At 40.3% G+C, this 23556-nt stretch overlaps 1 protein-coding gene across 1 annotated transcript; it reads right to left on the reverse strand.

The window, feature by feature from the left end:
• Positions 1–2947: 2947 nt before the first annotated feature.
• On the reverse strand, positions 2948–9368 carry LOC311043956 (uncharacterized protein; the record flags this gene model as incomplete). Its single annotated transcript, XM_084055379.1, has 5 exons — positions 2948–4051; positions 4171–4277; positions 4355–4675; positions 8525–8695; positions 9251–9368. The coding sequence occupies 5 exons, from the start codon at positions 9366–9368 to the stop codon at positions 3686–3688; spliced, it is 1083 nt and encodes a 360-aa protein (XP_083911505.1). The 3' UTR covers positions 2948–3685.
• Positions 9369–23556: the final 14188 nt, after the last annotated feature.

The raw sequence follows: 23556 nt of genomic DNA on the forward strand, positions 1-23556 counted from the left end.
TGACACCAATACTTTTGTACTTTTACTCAAGTATATTTTGCATTCCGGACTTTTACTTGTAACAAGAGTATTTCTACATTGCAGTATTGACACTTTTACTTCAGTAAAAATTGTGAGTACATAATTATTCCACCACTGCGAAGCAGCTTGTAGATCTGCCATTTTCTGAACCTTACCAAACAGCCCCCATACATTCAGCAGCATGATGTTTGATGTGTCTTTCTTTCCACCTTATTGCATTTATAACTCCATCAATAATATAAACATTGCATAATCCAGTGAATATCAATTCCTACCATGAGAAGCAGTAGCTGAATTGATTGACCCAACAGTTGTTGTGTTTGTTGTTGATGGAAGCGTGGTGGTTTGGTTGGTGGACTCGACTGTAAAATAAAATTAAAATAAAAATAAATAAACATTGTTTTATGGCTCTCTGACTCAATTCTTGCTCTGGTCCATAGCGTTAGAAGGAGTTCTCCATAACGCTATGTTACTTCCTAGCCGTTGCCCGCACACCTCCAGTAGCGCAGGCTGCGCAGCCTCTGGTCTTTAGTAAAAATGAAAAATACACTTTCGCTACTCACCAAAACAAAGTCAGTTTTAAAATGTTGAAAGCCTACTTTCCTTAGTGGGAACACTCGTAGCCCCCCACCTCACGTCTAAAATACACTTTTGGCCAGAAAAGAAAATATATAACCAGAAGGAAAAATGTTTTACTCCACTGCGCCCCCTACAGATCTGGTCAATGGATTTTTTCTATTGACAACATCTCTTCCTTCCGGTTATATATTTGCTTTTCTGGCCAAAAGTGTATTTTAGACGTGAGGTGGGGGCTACGAGTTTTGCCACTTAGGAAAGTATGCTTTCAACATTTTAAACCCGTCTTTGTTTTGGTGAGTAGCGAAAGAGTATTTTTTATTTTTACTAAAGACGAGAGGCTGCGCAGCCTGCGCTAACGGGGGTGTGCGGGCAACTGCTTTAAAGTAACATAGCGTTAAGGAGAACTCCTTCTACCGCTGTGGACCAGAGCTGACTCAATTCCAAATATACCAAACCTTGCATTGTTTCTTACCCCGCCAAACACCATGCAACACCATTGATGTGTGCAAGAAAACACACGCCAAAGAAGTCAACATGGCTAGAGTTGGTTGGGCTCCTGCCAAGCAAACACACGCTGCTGAAGCTGCACTGAAACTGGTGACCTGTAGAATTCTGTGACTCCAGCCAGAGCCACCCTGAATGAACTCGCTCGCTCTGCAATGCAGATTGATTGATTGCTAGATTGATTCATTGATTGATTGAATATTTGATTAGACAGAAACAGCACGAGGACAGTCACTTTGTCTAAAAGGTAACCAAAAAAGCCCTTGCGGTCTTCTTTCCATTGCATTCAATTCATCAACATATCAAATAGCAGCACCATCAAAATATAAAAATAAATAAATACAAAAGAAATAAGGGTGGGGGGGGTTGTCCTCTGTCCAAGGGTGAAGTGATAACTACCTCGCCCTTTGCCTCCTGAAAGGTGACATTTCAGGGCTGTTTTAGGCCTATATAGGCTACACATATATGGATCTTTTTCTAAGCGGATAGTTTTTAGTCCTCCGTTTAAAAAAAAATCCCTGTCCACGTAAACGCAGAAACGCATTGATCAGATGCAAGGCTAATTTTTATTTCCGATTTTATATTTACATACATTTTATTTATGAGGGGCCAAATACATATACATTTGTAATCACATGCCCAATACTGCAATAATAGCTGCATTATTTTAATTGCATACGTGAACAAAAATAAACGAAAACAACATTATTAGGGCGCAGCTGCAGTGCTAACAGATTCGTTTTACTTAACTTAATTCATTCCATGGGCAGCCGGAACGGTCGTCCCAAAACACCCCGCGCCACACACCTTTTGAGCGGGCCATCCGCGGCTGCGTCCATGGTCACTGGATTTTGGCCCGGGGCGATTGTGTTTTAGGACGACAGACCCCGCATTCAACCCGTGTGCGCTACTCGGCGCAGAAAGAGGGTTTTCGTCACAGTATGGACTGATAAAGGATGATCATAGCATATTTTGGATGGTGTAACATTAAACCCTATTTATGATCTTGAAATGAATACATTGATGAGTGACAGTTTAGAGTTGTTACTAATTAGCCTAGAGTAGGCCTATAGACCGTGTGTGTGCTGCTGCAGTAGCCTATGTTTAAATGTAAGTTTAGATATAAAGCTATGATGGGTCCGTCTATACACTATAGGAAAGTGTTGAATATGAGACTGATAACAATCAAACACTCATATCATTTGCTTTTTATGTGTAAGACCAGATATAGGAAAGGAGTAGTTCACCCCAAAAAATACTTATTTTCTATCAATTACAACTTTACAAGCCTTGAATACGTGGTGATTTTTTTGTTTTTGTCGCATTCCTAAGCCAATAATTTGATGACCTTGTGGCTGCTACTGGAGACTCTGCAGGTCATCAAATTATTGGCTTAGGAATGCGCCGAAAACAAACATGAATTCAAGGCTTCATGGGGTGTGTAATTGATAGAAAATAAATCAGTTTTTGGGGAACTACTTCTTTAAGCCTAAAAGCCTAAAAGGCAATGTTCAATGCCAAACTCACAATTCAATCGTTAATCACAATTATTTGTGTGACGATTAGTAAAATGAATCAAGTAAAATTGTGTGATCATGTCAGCCCTAAGAGTAGGTTACATTCATTTCTCAGCAGCTTTCATCTGATGCTTGTTGGAAAAACTGTGTGGCCCCTGCTGCTGTTATGAAACAATTGACAAATATGTTCCTGTTCATTCAGGAATTGAATTGTTTTTATTTATGAAGGTACAATTACAACAAATATCATACAATATTGTATTCATAACATTTTAAACATTGTTGACAGATTCAAAGCTATGTCCAAAAAGTCCACCTTGCAGGAATTAGGTCTGGGTGCTTTTGAAACAGACAATGGACTTTGAATGGGTTAGGCTCATCCATAATGGACCATACCAACTTTCAGTTCAAGTTCAAAACAAGAAGTTACACAACGTGTTCATCCAACAACAAAGGGGAAAACTTCCACAAAATGGAAAGTGGAAAAAAGTATACAACGACAATTGCTTAACCGATATCATATACCATGCCTACTTTAAGTGCCCATAAAACGTTTGAAATAATAACAAACTTATACATGTATGTACACTGTTTTCCTGCTCAGAAAAAAAATCTAAGCAAACAACTTAAATAAAATCACACATTCAACATAGAAATTCAACATATAAAACACAGGCATAATATATTAATTGACAATAACATCATCATGCTATTACCCATCAAAAGCAGTGACTTTAAACTTCTAAAAGAAAGAAGTGCATACTTTGTACAAATCTATTATGTAATATCAGGAACAAGCCTGCCAGTTCTAATAAACATATCTTACAGTCCAACTAGATCCGTACAAGAAATCATTACTTATTTATCTCAGGACCTGATGCCTCACTATGTGAGAATCTATTAACTGACACATACAATCAACACCATTGATGTTTTAAAGATCACATAAGATCAGTTACAGTGAAATCTTGACTGAGGTGATGAACCGTTATTTTCATTTTATATTTCATTTTGAGATGAGCTCCTTGGAGTCACAACTCTGTTTCCTGGACCTCTGCCCCGCCTCATGGGAAATCCACCTCATACAGGTGGACTCTTGCCTCTTCCCTCGGCCCAGATTTAGCACCTCCTTGGATATCCTCCTCTCCCTCTTCTTCATACTCGTGGTATTCTGACTCCTCACTCGAACTGGCCTCAGCACCTCCTTGGATATTCACCTCTTCATATTGGTGGTACTCTGACTCTTCAGTCGAACCGGCTTCAGCACCTCCTTGGCGATCCACCTCTTCATACTGGTGGTATTCTGCCTCTTCACTCGGCCCAGCTTCAGCACCAGAACCAACAACGTTATAGTAACCTATCTCAATGTTCTCCCGTCTTACATTATAATAAACCATCTCAATGTTCTCCACTCCTGCATTCCTCCTGGCCTGGAAAAACACAGCAGCACCAATATTTAACTACTGAATCAGATCTGTCCGTCTTAAATAAAAACAGTCCAACTTTCTAATTTATATTTCAGGCATGCATTAAATACAGTATACATTACCCTCCAGAGATGATAGAGATGATAGAGGACTCTGAATATCAGTATCAACAGCAGCAGCAGCAGGATTGCGATGATAGCTCTGATTATTTCCGATGTCAGACGAGACACTGTGAGAGAAACATGTTGGAATAAGATAACCAAACAGCATGTTACGGAACAGTGCTCAATTAAAAACCTTTCTTACCCGGGACAGTGAGAGAGAGGAGCTCGCTCTCAGAGGAGAAATTATGAGAATAAACATAGATGTGATAAACACAGCTGTAATTCCCGTGGTGGTGGGTGTGGTTTGCTGCAGGAAACAGAAAGTTGGCAGAGTGATTGACAGCAGGCTGGGTGTGGTTGTCTGCTGTGTTTGGGCCAGTGAAGGTGAGGTGGAAGGAGCCTCCTGGGTATTGTGCTTGGATGGAGCAGGTGATAGTGAAGTTGGAACCCTCAAAAAGATGCAGCCTGTGCTGCTTGCTCCTTATGGAGGGGAGGAAGGTGATGCTTGGCTTAAATAGCAGATCTGTAACAAGACAGAGTTAAACAGGGGGAGCAATGAAATAAAACGTCATTATTAATCAATAATAGTTTTAATTTTAGATTTAATAACTGATGCATGTTTGTTTAATTATATTCTATTATACATTTTGTTCATCTTATTTTGCAGAAATATAACATAATTTCAAGGTCATTTTAATTGAATTGACAGAAAGAAACATCTTCTGTTTCTCTGTTCACAATAGATGGATGAGATTAGAGACTGTAAAGATTGTGATCATTGTTGTTGTGATTGTTTGTTACCTGAAATCAGATGTAAGCATACTCCATTCAATTATTTACTTAAGTAACTTAACATTAACTTAATATGCAACATGCTTTTTACTTTTACTTTAATTTATTTGTGACTACTACTTTTACCGTTAAAATGGGCCACGCTTGTTACTTTTATGTTTGGGCCGTGTACCCTTTTTGCAATGACTGTGACATTCTCATGTGGACTTATGTTATAAATCCAGTGCCCCCCTTTCCATTTAAGCAATACACTCTCGCTTCTCTATTGCTTATAGTCACTCACTCCCGTTCCTGACATACAGTAATAGCGATGAGAAAAAGTGATGAATAGCCATTCATTTCTATCATACTATCTTGACATGACTTTGTTTACCCCCTCAAATATTAATTTGCTGTGTTTTCGCGGATTTGTTCCGACCCCAATCCACATACATTGATTATGGACAAGGAGAAGTAGATTTTTGAAGCAGAGAAGCATTGGCTTTATTAAGATCAAACAAGCCCCTTATCTATTGGTTGTCTTTACTAGAGAAAAATATTTAAGGGAGACAAAGGGTGCGTTCGGAAATACAGCACTGAGCACACTGGCCAATACAAACTAATAGGCGAGTGCGCTCCGGTGCGCAATTTACGAATGCACCTATAGTATGGCCTGGTTTATTCCCCTAGTTACATTGATAAGCTCATGATTATTAGATAGTTTTTTTTACCATAATCGTAATTAACACAATATGAACTTTTATTTATCTTCTGAAATTGTAATACCAAATGGGCTATGACCAAACGATAAAGGAGAAGAAACAAAAAAACTGAGAAAAGAAGAGTTCAATAAATGCATGATGTTTCCAAAGTCAGTAATCATGTTAAAAAATCATGATCTCAATATTGACCAAAAAAGTCATGCCAACTCACTGTAAAAAAGTTAAATATTGAACCATGCACACTACAGTATCTCCACAGGAACACTTATTTATGTAATTCTCAATACTTGAGTAGTTATTTTCTCAAAGACCTCCTTACTTTTACTCAAGTAATTATTTGGATGACTATTTTCAATTCTACTTGAGTCATTATTACTTTTAAAGTAACAATATGTGACTGTTTTTATTTAACAGCTAGTCATTGCGAATTTTAGCATTTTAGTTTTTTCATTTCATATGAAATTTCATTTTACATTACACCCGAACCAAGGTTCACTTCAAGTCTCGTCAAAATAGGTATGAAATACACCCAATAAAGGGTTAACAAATATAGGCGGGACCAACCCGGGTCAGATGAAATAATGGAGTCCTCGATTAGTTCTGAGAGGCTGTGATCAGAACCAATCTGATTGGGTCCAGGCGCAGGACCTGCATTGCAGCAATTCCAGCTGGCAGATTTGTCACACAGGGAGGCAAACTGCAGCCAGGACTTTGGTGGAATACATCGGAGTCAATGAGAGCCAGATGGACCAGCTTATGAACAAACACTATTTCTGAACAACTGCGACCTTTGTATAACACTCGCACCCAGGAAAATAAAAGACATACCACACATTGTTTTCTGCTGTGTTGCTTTTTAATGTGTGATTGAAAATGTATAATTTTATTGAGGTATCTAAACAGCACAAAGTACGTTTATGAACGTGCCAAAGTATTGCGAGACTGCCGATCATTGACTGACAACCAAATCTGCCAAGCCAGAAATGATACGTGGCGCTGTGTAGATGCGTCAATAAAATTATACAGTGCGTGCATTGAAAAACAAGTGATTAGAATACAACCTTTGATATGTCTTATTTTATATTCCTGGATCGATTAACTGACACAGCACAATCGTTCAAAAATAGTGTTTGCTTACAAGCTGGTCCAGCCAGCTGTCATTGACTCCAATGTATTTCACCAAACCTCCGATCCAGTTTTGCCTCCCATGCACGCCAATGGGGCCTGACTGGCCCATGGACTAACCCTACCCTCTTCTATCATAGCCTTGACAGGACCCAGAAAATGCAAGCTGCTTGTCGTCTGAGGCAGCGGGAGAGTATGGAGAGGAGTCTGCTCCGGTCTGCTCTGAGTTAACAGCACTGGCTATAAACCTGATTTAGCCTATACTTAGTTTTACAACTGTGTCAATATCAGATGTAGGGCTACTAACCTCGTGTCACCACACTTTCCACCTCAGAGGAAAGCCTGGTAGTCGTTCTAAAACTAGCCGTGTGATCCGGTTTAGAAAAAAGGAAAAAATGAATTGTGGTTCCGGTGGTTGGTGTCGCATTGTTTTTGTTCCCCACATAATACAAATCAACTGCTCTTGCAAGATTGTCAATAATCACAAATGCCCACGGTACTTATTTAATTAATGTTGAATTCATATATAAAGTTAATCCACCATCATAGTGTTCTTTAGTGTTATCAATATAAAATAAATGTAACATCATAGAATTATTTAGTGCTCTTGATATTATTACATTACATTTATTAAAACCCAGAATACCCACCTTTTGAATTAAAAAATAAAATGTAAAATGAATTAAAACAAAATATTAAGAACTGAGCTTTGAACCGAACCGGAACCGTGGTTCAAAAATCAAGGTTTGAACCAAACTGTGAATTCTCGAGCTGTTACGCCCCTAATTGCAGGCAGACTTGAGACCTGCTGCCCTGGAAGACGGTGTTCAATGGAAACAGAACAGCACTTCTTTATAAACTGTCCTCACTATGAAAATGATACTCAAACATAGTCCATTAGACATAATTCCATAGAATGCGTAATTTTGACAAACTCACTGATGACAACAAATACCTATATAATCTCAAATACAGTTAAACTACAATTGTGCTGTTGCAGCTGATATTTATATAAATAGCGAAGAGACAAGAAATGATTGAATATATTATCTCAACTCTCATCAGATATCTTAGTCTATATTTTTTAGTATTCATCATCCAACCTAATCATTCATATCTGATAATTGTTTTTCTAATATATTTTAATAATAATATTTCTTATTGTATTTTGCTTAACACATCGGGTGCCAGCATTTTTTCATAACAACTTACTGTGGGTGCCAGCATTCTCCCCATTGACTGCGCTTTGCTGTTTAACGTTACCGCGTGCGTTACAAGCAAATCCACGCAAAAAAAAGCATCGATTCATGTTCTGCCATGAGCCTGGCTACAGGCTGGAACCATAACATTACCCTGGCGAGTTACAACGGGGGGGGAATCGCGCATCGCGCATGACCGTTTTTCCCCACAGGAAACAGATTCGGAGATATAGGCGTTTCAAAGTAGGAAATAGACAGGAACCGGATGGGGGGAAAAAAAGTGTTTCCGGTGAGCGATCTGGCACTTCCTTCGCAGGATTACAATGGGTGCTCCCAGAGCTGCTCTAGCCCCGCCCGCGCGGAGAAAAACGAAAAAAACAAAAAGACTGAAATCACGGTTCAGACCGTGTTCGGCACCGAAGCTTCGGAACCGCCACTATGTAAACACACGGTTCCGACCGTGTTTGGCACCCGATGTGTTAAATGCCAAAAAAGTATTTTTTTATTGAATTTTATAGAGAGAGAGAGAGTTGTTGAAATTGTTGAATCTGTTACCTGAACAGGTCACATTGAGTCTGACACCTGTCCAACTCTTTATGCCACACTCCCTCAGTGAAGACCCAGATCCAAAACAGGAAGATGTAATCGTCAATACAGGTTGATTTCTAGAACCAGAACTGTTTAGTTTAGACAATCTTACAGCGCCACAGCCCAGCTGTCTACACACTACAGATGATACATTCTGGTCAGTCGCAATGATGTCCATATGCAATGATGTCCACTCTCCCTGGTGTTTCATCTCCAGTATACCAGTACAGTTACTGTTTCCCCCCACCAACCTGACATCAGGCTCTGAACAGAGAGAAGACAGTAAGTAAGTAAGTAACATAAAAGTTAATATAAAAAGTAGGCCTAATATAACTTTAATAAAAAGTTATGGCCTCTTAATAGTTTTTATTTACTTTATGTTCTTATTGTCTTATTGTATCTGTAATTTGATACTTTCTACCTTATCTGATCCATGTTATGTTACTGTAATTTTGTTTTTGTTTTGTAAAGCGCAATGTAATCTTGTTTATAATAACACTGTACAAATACCATTTATTATTATTATTATTGAAATTACTGTCCAGCATTTCACACTTTGTCAAAAACATTCTTAAGATTCTTAGGTTTTGTGCAGTTTTTGTAAAGTGTATTTAGTTTGATGAAACAACTTCTCTTCTATATATATATAGAACCTTGTTTGTTGATCAGTTTATTCTATATTATAATTATTACCTGAGCAGGTGAGTCCAACAGCCTTGTCAGGTAAGCAGGAGTTTCTAGTTGAGTCTGAGGTTCCACAATCCAGGAGAAAAGACTCGTTGCCTTCACACTGGAACTCTTTGGTTAACATTGGAGCCTCAGCTTCTTCATAGGACTGAAGGACTGAAGGAGCCCCACAGCCAAGCTCCCTACAGACCACCTCTGCATCCTGTTGGTCAAAGTCACCTTCACACACTGAGAACCACGAATGATTAGATTTCACCTCCACTCTGCCTGAACACAAACCAGTCCCATTCACCAACCTCACAGACACTAAAGAAAGAGAGAGAGAGAGAGAGAGAGAGAGAGAGAGAGAGAGAGAGAGAGAGAGAGAGAGAGAGAGAGAGAGAGAGAGAGAGAGAGAGAGAGAGAGAGAGAGAGAGAGAGAGAGAGAGAGAGAGAGTCTTATTAAAGGCTTTTTATGCATAACAGACAAGAACATTACATTTCAACAAAGAGCATCATCAGTACATTTACTGAAATTCCCCAGAAATAGTTACTTTGAAAAACTATATAATAAATAGCTGAGACACGAAAGTCAAATGACTGAATACATTACATCTCCACTCTCATTTTATACTTTCAATAATAATATACATCATCCAAAACCTAATGATTATTATGTGATTGAACAAAGGATACTTGTTTAGGTAAGTAAGTAAATAAATAAGTCAGTTGTTTGAAACTGGCTTGTTTAACTATGATTGATTGCCAATATTGTTACTTCTTGAAATATTTATGCAAGTAAAGGGAATTTAAAAACACCATCTGTTATCCTGTTTACAATAGATACATAGATAGATTACCTTACACTTTAAGGTTTACTGTCATTGCTGAAGTAATCTTTTGGGTTACCTGAACAGAACACATTCAATCTGTCGGAAGTGGAATAATCAGGCTCATTTATTCCACACTCCCCCAGTGAAGACTCAGACCCAACACATGAAGATGGAATACACCACACAGGTTGCATTGTAGGACCAGAACTAATTTCTGTTGAAACAGGGGAGCCACAGTCCAGCTGTCTGCACACTACAGATGATGACTTCAGTCTCCAGGTAGACATGCGTCCATCCACTGGTCTCCACTCTCCCTGGTGTTTCATCTCCAGTCTACCAGTACAGTGACTGCTTCCTCCCACCAACTTGACATCAACAGGCCCTATATAGACAAGGGAGTATGCACTATGCAGTAAATGTAATATAACTTTTATAATAAAATGACAATCCAAAACAAAAGGGTAGCTTGTTATGAAAAATAAAACAATAATTCCAGACTTCACTTCTGAAAACATACTGTACTTTGTTGTCCTTTGTTGTCCCATATCATGCCAATTCTACATAATTTCGTTTGTTTTAATTTGATATTTCTTAGTTTTTTCCATAAATTGCATTGATACCTGAGCAGGTTAGTCCAACAGCCTTATCAGGTGAGCAGGTGTTTCTAGTTGATTCCGAGGTTCTACAGTCCAGGAGAACAGACTCGTTGCCTTCACACTGGAACTCTTTGGTCCACATTGGTGCCTTGGCTTCTCCATAGAGCGCCCCCTGGAGGACTGAAGGAGCCCAACAGCCAAGCTCCCTACAGACCACCTCTGTATCCTGCTGGTCAAAGTCACCTTCACACACTGAGACCCACGACTGATTTGACTTCACCTCCACTCTGCCTGAACATAAACTAGTCCCATTCACCAACCTCACAAACTCTGGAGAGAGAGAGAGAGCGAGCAAGCAAGCAAGCAAGCAAGCAAGAGAGAGAGAGAGAGAGAGAGAGAGAGAGAGAGAGAGAGAGAGAGAGAGAGAGAGAGAGAGAGAGAGAGAGAGAGAGAGAGAGAGAGAGAGAGAAAGTTTATAATGCATGTATTAAAGGTACTTCATGCAAAAACAAACAAGAACGTGAGGAATACACCCACCCCGAGAGGGAGATACTCTGCATTTGTTTTATTAATTAGGTACTTTGTGGAAAACAGATCATTAAGTTTCAACAAAGAGCATTATTACAAACACACATGCGCACACACAGACACACTCACACACGCACGCACGCACGCACGCACGCACGCACGCACGCACGCACGCACGCACGCACGCACGCACGCACGCACGCACGCACGCACAGGCACAAGATCTGCTCCCTCGGGGCAACTATTTTGCAATTTCCCAAAATTGCACCTTTCTAGTATTTATTAATATTCATGACATGCTGCCCCCCCCCCCCCCCCACCCACACGCGCACACACACACACACACACACACACACACACACACACACACACACACACACACACACACACACACACACACACATAAGTCAGAGGTGATTGGCTAAAACAGCCGAACAGAGTGGGAAGTAACAAAATGTCAAATTAAACTGGACATATCATTAATCTTAAACAGACAGTGTACAATGAGACTAAAGTAGATAGATGACTGTTGACTTCAGTTTTTTGTGTTACCTGAGCAGATCACTTCCAGTCCGGCAGTGGAAGTAATGCCTCCATCTTTAGAGTCAACCTCATTTATTCCACACTCCCTCAGTGAAGACTCAGACCCATCACACGAAGATTTAATCTCCCATACATATTGATATGTAGAACCAGAAGTCCATTCTGTTGAAACAGCCGAGCCACAGTCCAGCTGTCTACACACTACAGATGATGAATTGTGGTCCCATTTAGAAGAAACACCCACTAGTCTCCACTGTCCCAGGTATTTCATCTCCAGTCTACCAGTACAGTGACTGGTTCCTCCCACCAACCTGACAGAAGGCTCTGACAGAGAGAAGAGAGTAATATAATAATAAATAAAATTAAAAATAATAATAATAATAATAACAATAACTAGAAAATGTGCTCCTCGGAGCACAGGTCTCCGCCAGGCGAGGTGGTAAAAGTCAATCTTAACCAATCAGGGTGACATAAACAGGACAATGTGAAGTTTCAAGGCCATCGGACGCTGTGTTCATGATAGTATCACATTAGAAAGTACTGTTCCTGATTAATTCTGTCTTACCTATTTATATTACATATTGTGATGTCACGTGAAGCTTGACCAATGTTAGGTGTTCACACACACACACACACACACACACACACACACACACACACACACACACACACACACACACACACACACACACACACACACACACACACACACACACACACACACACACACACACACACACACACACGGACAAAGTGAAACAAGACCAAGAGACCTGGTTCTGCCAGACCCAGAATAAAGTCCTAGTATGTAACATACCTACAAGACTTCACATGACGTGTCAGCCTGTGTATGCCCATGTATGGACGAAAGGGACACAGACTTTTATGGCTGGGGCCTAAGGGCAAAGGGGGCATGCCCATGTATGGAGAAAACAGGTACAAAACATGCCCATGTATGGACGGAAGGGGGACAGACTTTTATGGCTGGGGCCTATGGGCAAAGGGGGCATGCCCATGTATGGAGAAAACAGGTACAAAACATGTCCATGTATGGACGGAAGGGGGACAGACTTTTATGGCTGGGGCCTAAGGGCAAAGGGGGCATGCCCATGTATGGAGAAAACAGGTACAAAGCCTCATGTAGGCCAGACCCCTTGGGTCATACTCTCCATCATGCCTTCGGCCTGGCGGAGACAATATAATAATAATTGTCAAGTTGGTCGCATAGGCGGTTGTCCAGAACCGCCAATCTGACCGATATGCCCATATATAGAGCCGGAATTCCAGATGTCCAGAACCGGCGAACTCATATAAGGGTATATGCCCTTGGGACTGGTGGACAAAATCGGTGTGTGCATTGCCAACTGGGGATCCGGAGAGTGATGCGCAAAGTGAGAAGTCGGTCGGATCAGCAGATCTCCAAAAAGATATCAATAAACTAGAAAATCCCCATATATGCTGATTTCATCAATATGACATCAGCCATATGCCTGGACTTCATACTTGAGCATGCCTGACACGGAACTCATGGCATAAAAGAGACACACAGACAGTTACAGAAATCTCCATATATGGGCATATACAGTATAAAGACACAGACAGACAGAGAGACATATACAGTAGGCCATCACAATGGACTCAGGAGCCCAGGAGTTGTGTGGGCCCCCCCAATACACACGCACACATTCGTATTTTTGTTTTGACTACATGTTTTCAATTGCAGTTCGTTTTCATTTGATTTTTAAGTAGATTTGCTAGTTTAGTTCAGTTTTTAGTTTGTGAAAAGGCTTAGTTTTAGTTGAGTTTTTACTAGTTTCAGTGTTCATTTTAGTTGTATTATTGTAAGGGTAGTCATGGGCAATATTCAACAACTCAGAACATGTTGCATTGCTACAACTGTTGCTGTCATCAGCTGCGTGGAGACAAAAACAAAAACTGATTCTGAATCATTTTTGCTTAATCATTCTGAATCAGCTTTGCTTAAACATTCTGAATCAGCTTTGCTTAAACATTCATCAAAAGTTATGAAAGTTCTAATGAAGGAACGGGACTCTTACAAAGCTCAACTGGTGACATTGACAGAGAAGCATCAGAAAGATACATCAGACTTACAAACATCCCATCAGAGAGAATTCGATGCATTTAGAGTTGACCTTAAAAATGCAGTCGATGCCCAGTTAGTACTGAAGACAGAGAGAGAGGGGGGCTTGAGCTAGTGCAGAGAGAGAGAATTGCATCACAGAAAGACAGCTGAACGACTGAAAGTATGCACTGGAGCAGAGATAGATGCAGGTGGGTGAGCCAGACACAGGGAAAGCTAGAGAAGAGAGTCAGATGAGTATTTCGGCATTGCATTGGTACTTTTACTTAAGTAAAAAATGTGAGCATGTTTTCCACCACTGAGAACATGATCTAAAAAAAAGCATAAACATAGTTTTCTATCCCCTTGCTAGTGTATAATTACCTCAATCCGATGATATTTGAAACCCCATGGAACCGACATTGTGTCCCAAAAACACAAACAAAATAGTCCCTGTGGGTAAGCGGAGGGATCTGTGTATCCATAGGAAAGACAACGTTCCAACCACGATACGCCATTTTGGGGCTTCGGCCCGCTGAAAACTAGTGGTTTTCAATGCAAAAAAAAAAGAAACTGAGTTACAGCTGTTTTCCTGAAAATCCCAAACAGGAAGCGGAACAACGTCACATCCACATTCTACTTCTCTGAGTGACGATAGATCATAAGCTGTGTTAGGTCGCCCCTTGTGGAATTTTCCCCAAAAAATGAAAGAACGCATCAATGCGATCTTGGCAATCAATGTGTTAACCATGATCCTCTCTCACTGAATGAAAGGACGGAGTTGCGACCAGCGTTGCCATGTTTGCTTATTTTAAGCGACCTGTTTTTCTGTAAAGTTGCTTGTAAATATTGGTAGAAGCGGGCTGCTTTTTATTTGAGAACTTGAGATGCATATAGCTTTAACCCTGCAAGGCCCAGTGTGATCGCACGATCACATGTATGTTTTATAAAGAAATGAGTTTAAATCATTTTTCTTTTCTGTTATTTTTTGTTTTTTTCACCTCTAAATCCTCATTGGGTCCTATTGTTTAGTCTTACAATGCCATTGGCCAGGATATTTGCATATAAATACCCCCCACAGAGCCAGGAATCATCACAACTTGAAAATAATCTGGGCCTTGCAGGGTTAATGTGCTCATGTGGCCTAATAGTCAATGTCTTTTGGGCTCGTTTTCATAGACCTGTTTGCTTATTTCTTTCGCAAAATCTGGCAACACTGGTCGCAACAGCTGTCTCCTATGATGAATGTGAGAGAAAAAAAAGAATGAGAAAAACACTGGCTTATCCTCTGTTCTTCAATTGTTGTTCTTCAGTGGTGGAAGAAGTACTATTTTACCTTTCTCATCTCAGCTTGTCAACTTTTAAATCTTTTGATTGTGTGTGTGTGTGTGTGTGTGTGTGTGTGTGTGTGTGTGTGTGTGTGTGTGTGTGTGTGTGTGTGTGTGTGTGTGTGTGTGTGTGTGTGTGTGTGTGTGTGTGTGTGTGTGCGTGCGTGCGTGTGGGTGCGTGGGTGCGTGCCTGGGTGCGTGCGTGCGTGTTTATGAATGGTGCATAGTGCTTATTTATTTTATCTTCTTATTGCCTCTCTTTCTTCTCTTTCATCCTTTTCTCCTTTTATGCTTTTTTGACAATTTTGGGTTTTATAATTTATCTCATTCATAAGATGTTCCTGTAATTTCATATAGTTTTGTATTGTAATATTATACAATTATTATTATTATTATTATTATTATTATTATTATTATTATTATTATTATTATTACTATTATTATTATTATTACCCTTATTACATTTATTATTATTATTACCCTTATTATTATTATTACCCTTATTATTATTATTACCTGAGCAGTTGAGTCCAATAGCCTTGTCAGGTGAGCAGGTGTTTCTAGTTGAGTCTGAGGTTCCACAGTTCAGGAGAACAGACTCGTTGCCTTCACACTGGAACTCTTTGGTCCACATCGGAGCCTTGGCCTCTCCATAGAGCGCCCCCTGGAGGACTGAAGGAGCCCGACAGCCAAGTTCCCTACAGACCACCTCTGCATCCTGCTGGTCAAAGTCACCTTCACACACTGAGACCCACGACTGATTAGACTTCACCTCCACTCTGCCTGAACACCAACCAGTCCCATTCACCAACCTCACTGACTCTGGAGAGAGAGAGAGAGAGAGAGAGACTGTTTAAGAGAAGTTTATAATTTATTAAAGGTACTTCATGCAAAAACTAACAAGAACATGAGGAATACACCCACGCACGCATGCACGCATGCATGCACGCACACAAACACACACACACACTTGCATGCACACACACACACACACACACTTGCATGCACGCACGCACGCACGCACGCACGCACGCACGCACGCACGCACGCACGCACGCACGCACACACACACACACACACACACACACACACACACACACACACACACACACACACACACACACACACACACACACCATAACCTTTTTATTGGCAAGGCCTGAAAAAGTCATGGTAGCCCCCCACTCTTCCCCCATGTGGGGGACGTTTGTGACCATGTGATTATGATGGCCAATGCCAGACTACAGTAGCACTAGTCCGCTAGCCTGCTATGTTGCTAACCTGTTGCAAACTATCTAACTAACCGTACCCAGTAAAATGATGTTGGTCGGTATTTTTACAACCTGTCACCTTCAAAGCACAAAGTTGTTGTTGTTTTAAAGCCCTTATTCATTCTGGGATTCTATTCACAATAGTTTTAATAGCCACATTGGAGTATAATATTCTGTATACATTCATACTTGATATGCATCAAAAAAGCTGATCTCATATTGTATGGATGCACTATAAGTAGGCCTATACGGTCTAGTTTTCCCAATTATCCAAGCTTTAGAAATAAAACTAGGCCAACACTTAGATTGGAAGTTTGGTAACTCCTCATCACACACACACACACACACACACACACACACACACACACACACACACACACACACACACACACACACACACACACACACACACACACACACACACACACACACACACACACACACACACACACACACACACACACACACACACACGTCCGCCCAGCTGTGTCTTTCATGTAATCCGTACCGTAGCGGTACAATCTTTGTCACGTAGGCTTGTAGCCTACATGAATGACATATTATGATACCAATCACATCGCCATGAATGGAATACGTTTGTATATTAATTTATTTAACCCATACCGAGCAGTGCGCGTTCGAGTTACACTAAAATAAAGCCGTCATGTAGGCTATTCCCATTTCCCAGTGAGACTCGGATCGTCGGACGGGCGAGTCCCATCCCGCTCCGCATTAATGAAAGATTAGCCTGGAGAGAACATTAATGAATGAAGGCTGGTGTGTGTTGGACCATGGGTTAAATGTCTGATCTCCCGGTGGCCATGAAAATATAACAGCTGCACCGCTGCACCGGTCTAAATTCACGAAAGTGCCCTTGCAGAAGCGCTCGTATATTTTGAAAATAGCAGATCTACAAGCTTGCTGGCTTGTGAGCTTGTAGATCTGCTATTTTCAATGCAGCCAGATCTGCAATCTTATCTGAATGACTGTTAAAGCAGTTTGTTTAAATTACTTTATAAAATATAATATTTTCACTGGGATTATTTATTAGTGTACTGTAGATATACATTTAGGAGTGGATTATGTGTCCAGATGCCTGTCAGATAGTCAGACAATGCTACTCCGCAGGCCTAGAATGGAATAAACGGGCAGGGCCAAAGTCAACAACTGGTCCCGACCAGACGTGAGATTTCAGCATACCGTAGGATGAAGCCCACGTCAGGATATATTGATGAATGCCGAAAGGTGCGGTGATCTCGCCGTACGCCCATTATTTGGGCTGCACCGCGTTGATAAATGAGGGCCAATAAACCCAGGAGACAGACAAAGGACAGGTCATCTCAGGCAGAACTGAGACCTGCTGTCCAACACACTGTGTGCAGGTGGAAACAGAACTGCACTTCCATCTAAACTGTCCTCACTATGAAAATGTCACACATACAATTGAGTGTGCAGAAAAAGTTGCTATTTATATAAATAGGCAGCTAGTTGAGAGTCAAGAATGTCAAATGACTGAATATGCATTACATATCTACACTCATTATTAATAAATATTGTATCATCCAACCCTAATAATTTGTATGCAATTGAATTACTGATACGTTTGTTTAAAACTTGAGTGCCGAATCGGTCTGCCTGGTCGATTTTGACTTGTTACTGGGAGTACCAGTAACAAAATATAATCATTGTTCCCTGTTTGCTAATTTAGATTTGAGAAACTGTCAAGTTTAATGTCAAGTCTTTTTGTTGTTGTTACCTGAACAGATCACATCCAGTCTATCGGTGGAATAATCAGACATTGTTCCACACTGCTTCAGTGAAGACTCAGACGCAAAACAAGATGGAATCCTCCATACATATTGATGTGCGGATTCAGAAATCCTTTCTGCTGAAATAGCAGAGCCACAGTCCAGCTGGCTACACACTTTAGAGGATGATTTCTGGTTCCAGTCAGACAAACCATCCACTAGTCTCCACTCTCCTTTTTGTTTCATCTCCAGTCTACCAGTACAGTGACTGGTTCCTCCCACCAACCTGACAGCAATAGGCTCTGTACAGAGACATGAGAGTACGCAACAAAATAATTACTATATATTTTGTAATAAAACAAGAATCCAAACCAAAAGTATAGTATGTATTTAAAAATCTCATTAAAAGAAATGATAAAATTAGATATCAGGCGTGCCATCTTTTAAATCACTTCTGAAAACATCCTTTAAAAAAAAAATACTTTTCATAGTGCTCATTTAGTAAATAAGCACTATGAAAATGATTTAAAAAAAGGAGATTTCAGAAGTTTGTTTTTACTTCATCTTCTTATTGCCAATCTTTCATTCTTGCTTATCTCTTTTCATGCCAATTATGCATGACTTCCTTTACATTCATGCAGTTCACTCATCTTGTATAGCCATTTGGTGGTTACTCTGTATTTGTCATCTGTGTCTGACTTCCTCCTCATGTGTTTGCAATCTGTAGGTATGTAGCCTATATAAGGGGAAATTGTTTGTTGAGGGCTACACCCTGAAGAAGGTAGTGGGGCCACTACACGTGGGTTGCATCCCTGTCACTGTTTTCAATTTATTTTCCTCAGGTGTTTGCAATCTGTATGTACAGTATGTAGCCTATATAAGGGGGAAATTGTTTGTTGAGGGTTACACCCTGATGAAGGCAGTGGGGCCACTACATGTGGGTTGCATCCCTGTCACTGTTCTCTATTAATTTCAATGATGAAATAGTACCTTTAATACACTTTTTTTGGACTTCCGAGCACTCCAGATTTTTTTTTTAAATGCATGACTTCTATTTGTTTTAATTTCACACATAATCATTTATTTCATCAACATAATTTTCATGTAATTTTAATCTCAACGTGTAAAGTACTGTGTAACCTTGATTGGGAAAGTGCTATCCACAAGTTTCCCAGGGCGTTGTGGGAATCACTTCCTGTCGATTTGATTTGATTGGATTTCATTTGATTTGATTGGATTTCATTTGATTTGATCGGATTTGATTGGATCAAACCGACAGGAAGTGATGCCCACAACGCCCTAGGAAACTTGTGGATAGAGATAACGTTTATTATAATTACTATGATTACCTGAGCAGGTGAGTTCAATAGCCTTGTCAGGTGAGCAGATGTTTCTAGTTGAGGCTGAGGTTCCACAGTTCATTAGAACAGACTCACTGCCTTCACACTGGAACTCTTTGGTCCACATTAGAGCCTTGGCCTCTCCATAGAGCGCCCACTGGATGACTAAAGGAGCTCCACAGCCAAGCTCCCTACAGACCACCGCTGCATCCCGTCGGTCAAAGTCACCATCACAAACTGAGAACCATGACTGCTCAGACTTCACCTCCAATATGCCTGAACACAAACTAATCCCATTCAGCAACCTCACAGACTCTGGAGACTCTGAAGACTCTGGAGACTCTGGAGACTCTGGGGAGAGAGAGAGAGAGAGGGAGAGAGAGAGAGAGAGAGAGAGAGAGAGAGAGAGAGAGAGAGAGAGAGAGAGAGAGAGAGAGAGAGAGAGAGAGAGAGAGAGAGAGTGTATATCCTGCATTTCTTTTATAAAAGGTACTTCATGAAAAAAAGACAATAACAAAGTTTCAACAAAGGGCATCTCGCATGCACACACACACACACACACACACACACACACACACACACACACACACACACACACACACACACACACACACACACACACACACACACACACACACACACACACACACACACAGTGAGGACAGACTTTATTCTAAACTGGCCCCACTATGAAAAGGTCACAAAAGTCCATAGAATGTGTAATTTGAACAATCTTGCCTTCTTGAAGTAAACTGTGAGTGTGCTGTGGCAGCTGCTATATATATAAATAGCTGAGAGACAACTCACTGGTACTGTAACTTATTGTTAATTAATGTTATTTATCATCCAATGCGTAATCATTTGATTGAATAACTGTTCAATCATATTTTGTTGTCAAAAATATTAGTTATAGTCTTTTGCTGACATTTGTAATGCTAATGAAGATAATTTTAATTGAGAGAAAGAGTAACATCCTCTTTTCTGTAAACAGCTAGATGAAATTAGAGACTGTAAAGATTACTGTCATTGTTGAAGTCATTGTTCGTGTTACCTGAACAGATCACCTCCAGTTTGTAACGGGAATAACTAGATTCAATTGTTCCACACTCCCTCAGTGAAGACTCAGATCCAACACAGGAAGTTGTTATCCTCCATATATATTGACGTGTAGAACTATAACTCGTTGCTGCTGAAACAGTGGAGCCACAGTTCAGCTGTCTACACACTACAAATGACGAATATGTTTTCCAATCAAACCGACCATCCACTGGTCTCCACTCTCCCTGGTGTTTCATCTCCAGTATACCAGTGCAGTGACTGCTTCCTCCCACCAATCTGACACTAGACTCTGTACAGAGACAAGAGATTAAATAATTATATAAATGCAAAAAATAATTCATTCATTAAAAAATAACATTGTTTTGCTAAAATAAAGAAATAAAACAAAATAAAATAGATAATCCTAACCAAAAGTTTAGATTGAGTTTTTATGTTATGGCTTTTTTCATAGTGCTTATTTATTTGATTTTCTTGCCTCGCTTTCAATCCTTGCATATTTCATTTTATGCCTTTTTATATGCATTTTATTTGTTTTAACTTGATTCTTTTTAACACTTTGTTTTGTTTCTGTAATACTTATAATGTTATGTAAGCGACTATGGAACTTTTAGATAATGCTTTCTTTTGAAACGAGGAGGTGGTACCTCAAGGTGGTTGAAAGCGTATGCAACTCTGCACAAGCATTAAAAGTGCTGATGTTACGAACATTCAGGGCATACTTAGGAAACATTCAGGGCATAGTTGCCAGCAATAGCCTATATATGGAGATCCCCATAGATGGAGATAATAGACCTGCAAAGTCGTCATAGAGACCCAAACGTGCCATATGTACGGAGTCTGACATCAGCGAACCCTTCCCCGAAACTCCATGTATAGACATAGCCATCACGTCCAGGGCTGAAGTCTTGATCCCATATTTGGCCATAACTAACATCGGCAGCTCCATATATGGAGACGTCTGACACTATCTGACATCATCATAGTGATGTCAGGACCGCAAGCCAGCATTATAAGAAGAGGCTCGAAACCTCTCAGATAGGCACGTTCCAGAGCGATTACGAGAGACATCTTAACTCTCTCCCGAGTACCAGGAGATTGGCTGGCCTTACAACCCAGTTAATCACAGATTGCATATTCAGGACGACTAGCTGGCCTTACAACCCAGCTAGGCCTTCAAAGTAGCTCTTGAGTCCGGTTCTAAAGAACCAGTCGATTATCATTGTTATAGCTGAAATATGATATAATTTATGGCCCTGCATTAGGATTTCACAGACTTTCAAAAAAGCCTCTTTCATGACCTTCACCCAACAGGAAGTCAGTCATTTGTAACTGATCGTGACATACTCAATTGTTGCCATTCACAGGAGTCATACTTTAAATTACTCCTATGAGGATCATTAGATCCAGATCAGAATATACATTTTCATATGGCAATTTTCCATTTAAAATCAACTCCATTTAGTACCTCAACTCCACATCATCAGATCTTTTCCAAATTTCACACATGCATTTGATAAGAGTCTCAGCCATAAAGGAATACATCACCCAAGAAATGTTATCATTTACATACTGTCTTTGACTCACATGATTTCTGTTTGTAAAACATTCCTTAACGGTGAATGAAGAATCCAAATATGAAGAAAAAACTTCATGAGTGGATATAATCAGAGGCCCAATTTAACAACAGCAAAAGTTATCAAAAATCTATTCATAAACTCCAAAGCACAGCTCATGTTGTGCTTCAAAGTATTTTCTTCCGTGATCTGTTCAATGCCTTGCCAAAATATAACCATAGAAGAAGTAAATAAATCTTTTAAACACTCAATTAAAAAGTTAAAACGATCTTATGCACGAAAGACTGCGCCTGGGCGCTCGTGTGTGTGTGAATGAGGTCCGGTGGAACCACACAGACACGGCCATGTGCGTCCTGCGCTCATGCATGTCACGGTTTGAACTGGAAGAGATTTAAAACCTTAATTTATTTCGAAATGAATGAATGAATGAATGAATGAGGAGATTTCTATATCGTTTTAAATTGGGTCTATATTTCTATTTATCAAGTTTTTCCTTCATTTCTGGATTCTTCATTCACCGTTATTAACACAACGTGTGCCAGAGGTTTATTAAAATAGGGTACATCTAGTGCCGGCATATCTTCCATCCACTTACACTGATATGTTGCGTGCTGTAGAAGCCCCGACGAGGACGCGCATGTAAACAAAGCCTGCGTGCGAGACGGCGGAGGGTCCCCTAACGCCTGGAACAATAATATTGCTAACGCGATCCTCCATTGCAGAGTGATCGCCGATCGAAAACGGCTCATTTCCACCACGTAACACGTTAAAAAGAAATAGGAGATATTAAGCTTTTAGTCAAGGAGTTAACATTGGAGCAGGCGACTGGAAGCATTTTTGACATGGATCCACAGCCGGCCTCTCCTTCTTAAAGCGCCCCACGTGGGATTTTTTTTTTTTTTTTTTAAATGGGCCAAAAACAGTCCGGACCATTTATGGCACATAACGCATATAGCTTCTCAAAAACGGTCCGGATCGTTTTTGGCACTCAATGTGTTAAGGACAAAAACATCACGTGGTAAGTAAACGATAGAAATAAAGTAAATTCTTGGATGAAGTATTCCTTTAAGAAATCTACTGGCCAATGATGCATCATAGTCAGAGGGAGCACCACCCACTGGTGATTGGACGTTATTATCCTTTTTACAAACTACTCCTGGAATTGTGTTGCCCCTTGATATTACCCTGAGTGATATTTAATATTATTACCTGAGCAGTTGAGTCCAAGAGCCTTGTCAGGTGAGCAGGTGTTTCTAGTTGAGTCTGAGGTTCTACAGTTCAGGAGAACAGACTCATTGCCTTCACACTGGAACTCTTTTGTCCACATTGGAGCCTTTACTTCTCCATAGAGCGCAGCCTGGAGGACTGAAGGAGCCCCACAGCCAAGCTCCTTACAGACCACCTCTGCATCCTGCTGGTCAAAGTCACCTTCA

Source organism: Gymnoscopelus microlampas, assembly GCF_963454915.1.
Source record: "Gymnoscopelus microlampas genome assembly, chromosome: 4".
NCBI classification, from domain to species: Eukaryota; Metazoa; Chordata; class Actinopteri; order Myctophiformes; family Myctophidae; genus Gymnoscopelus; species Gymnoscopelus microlampas.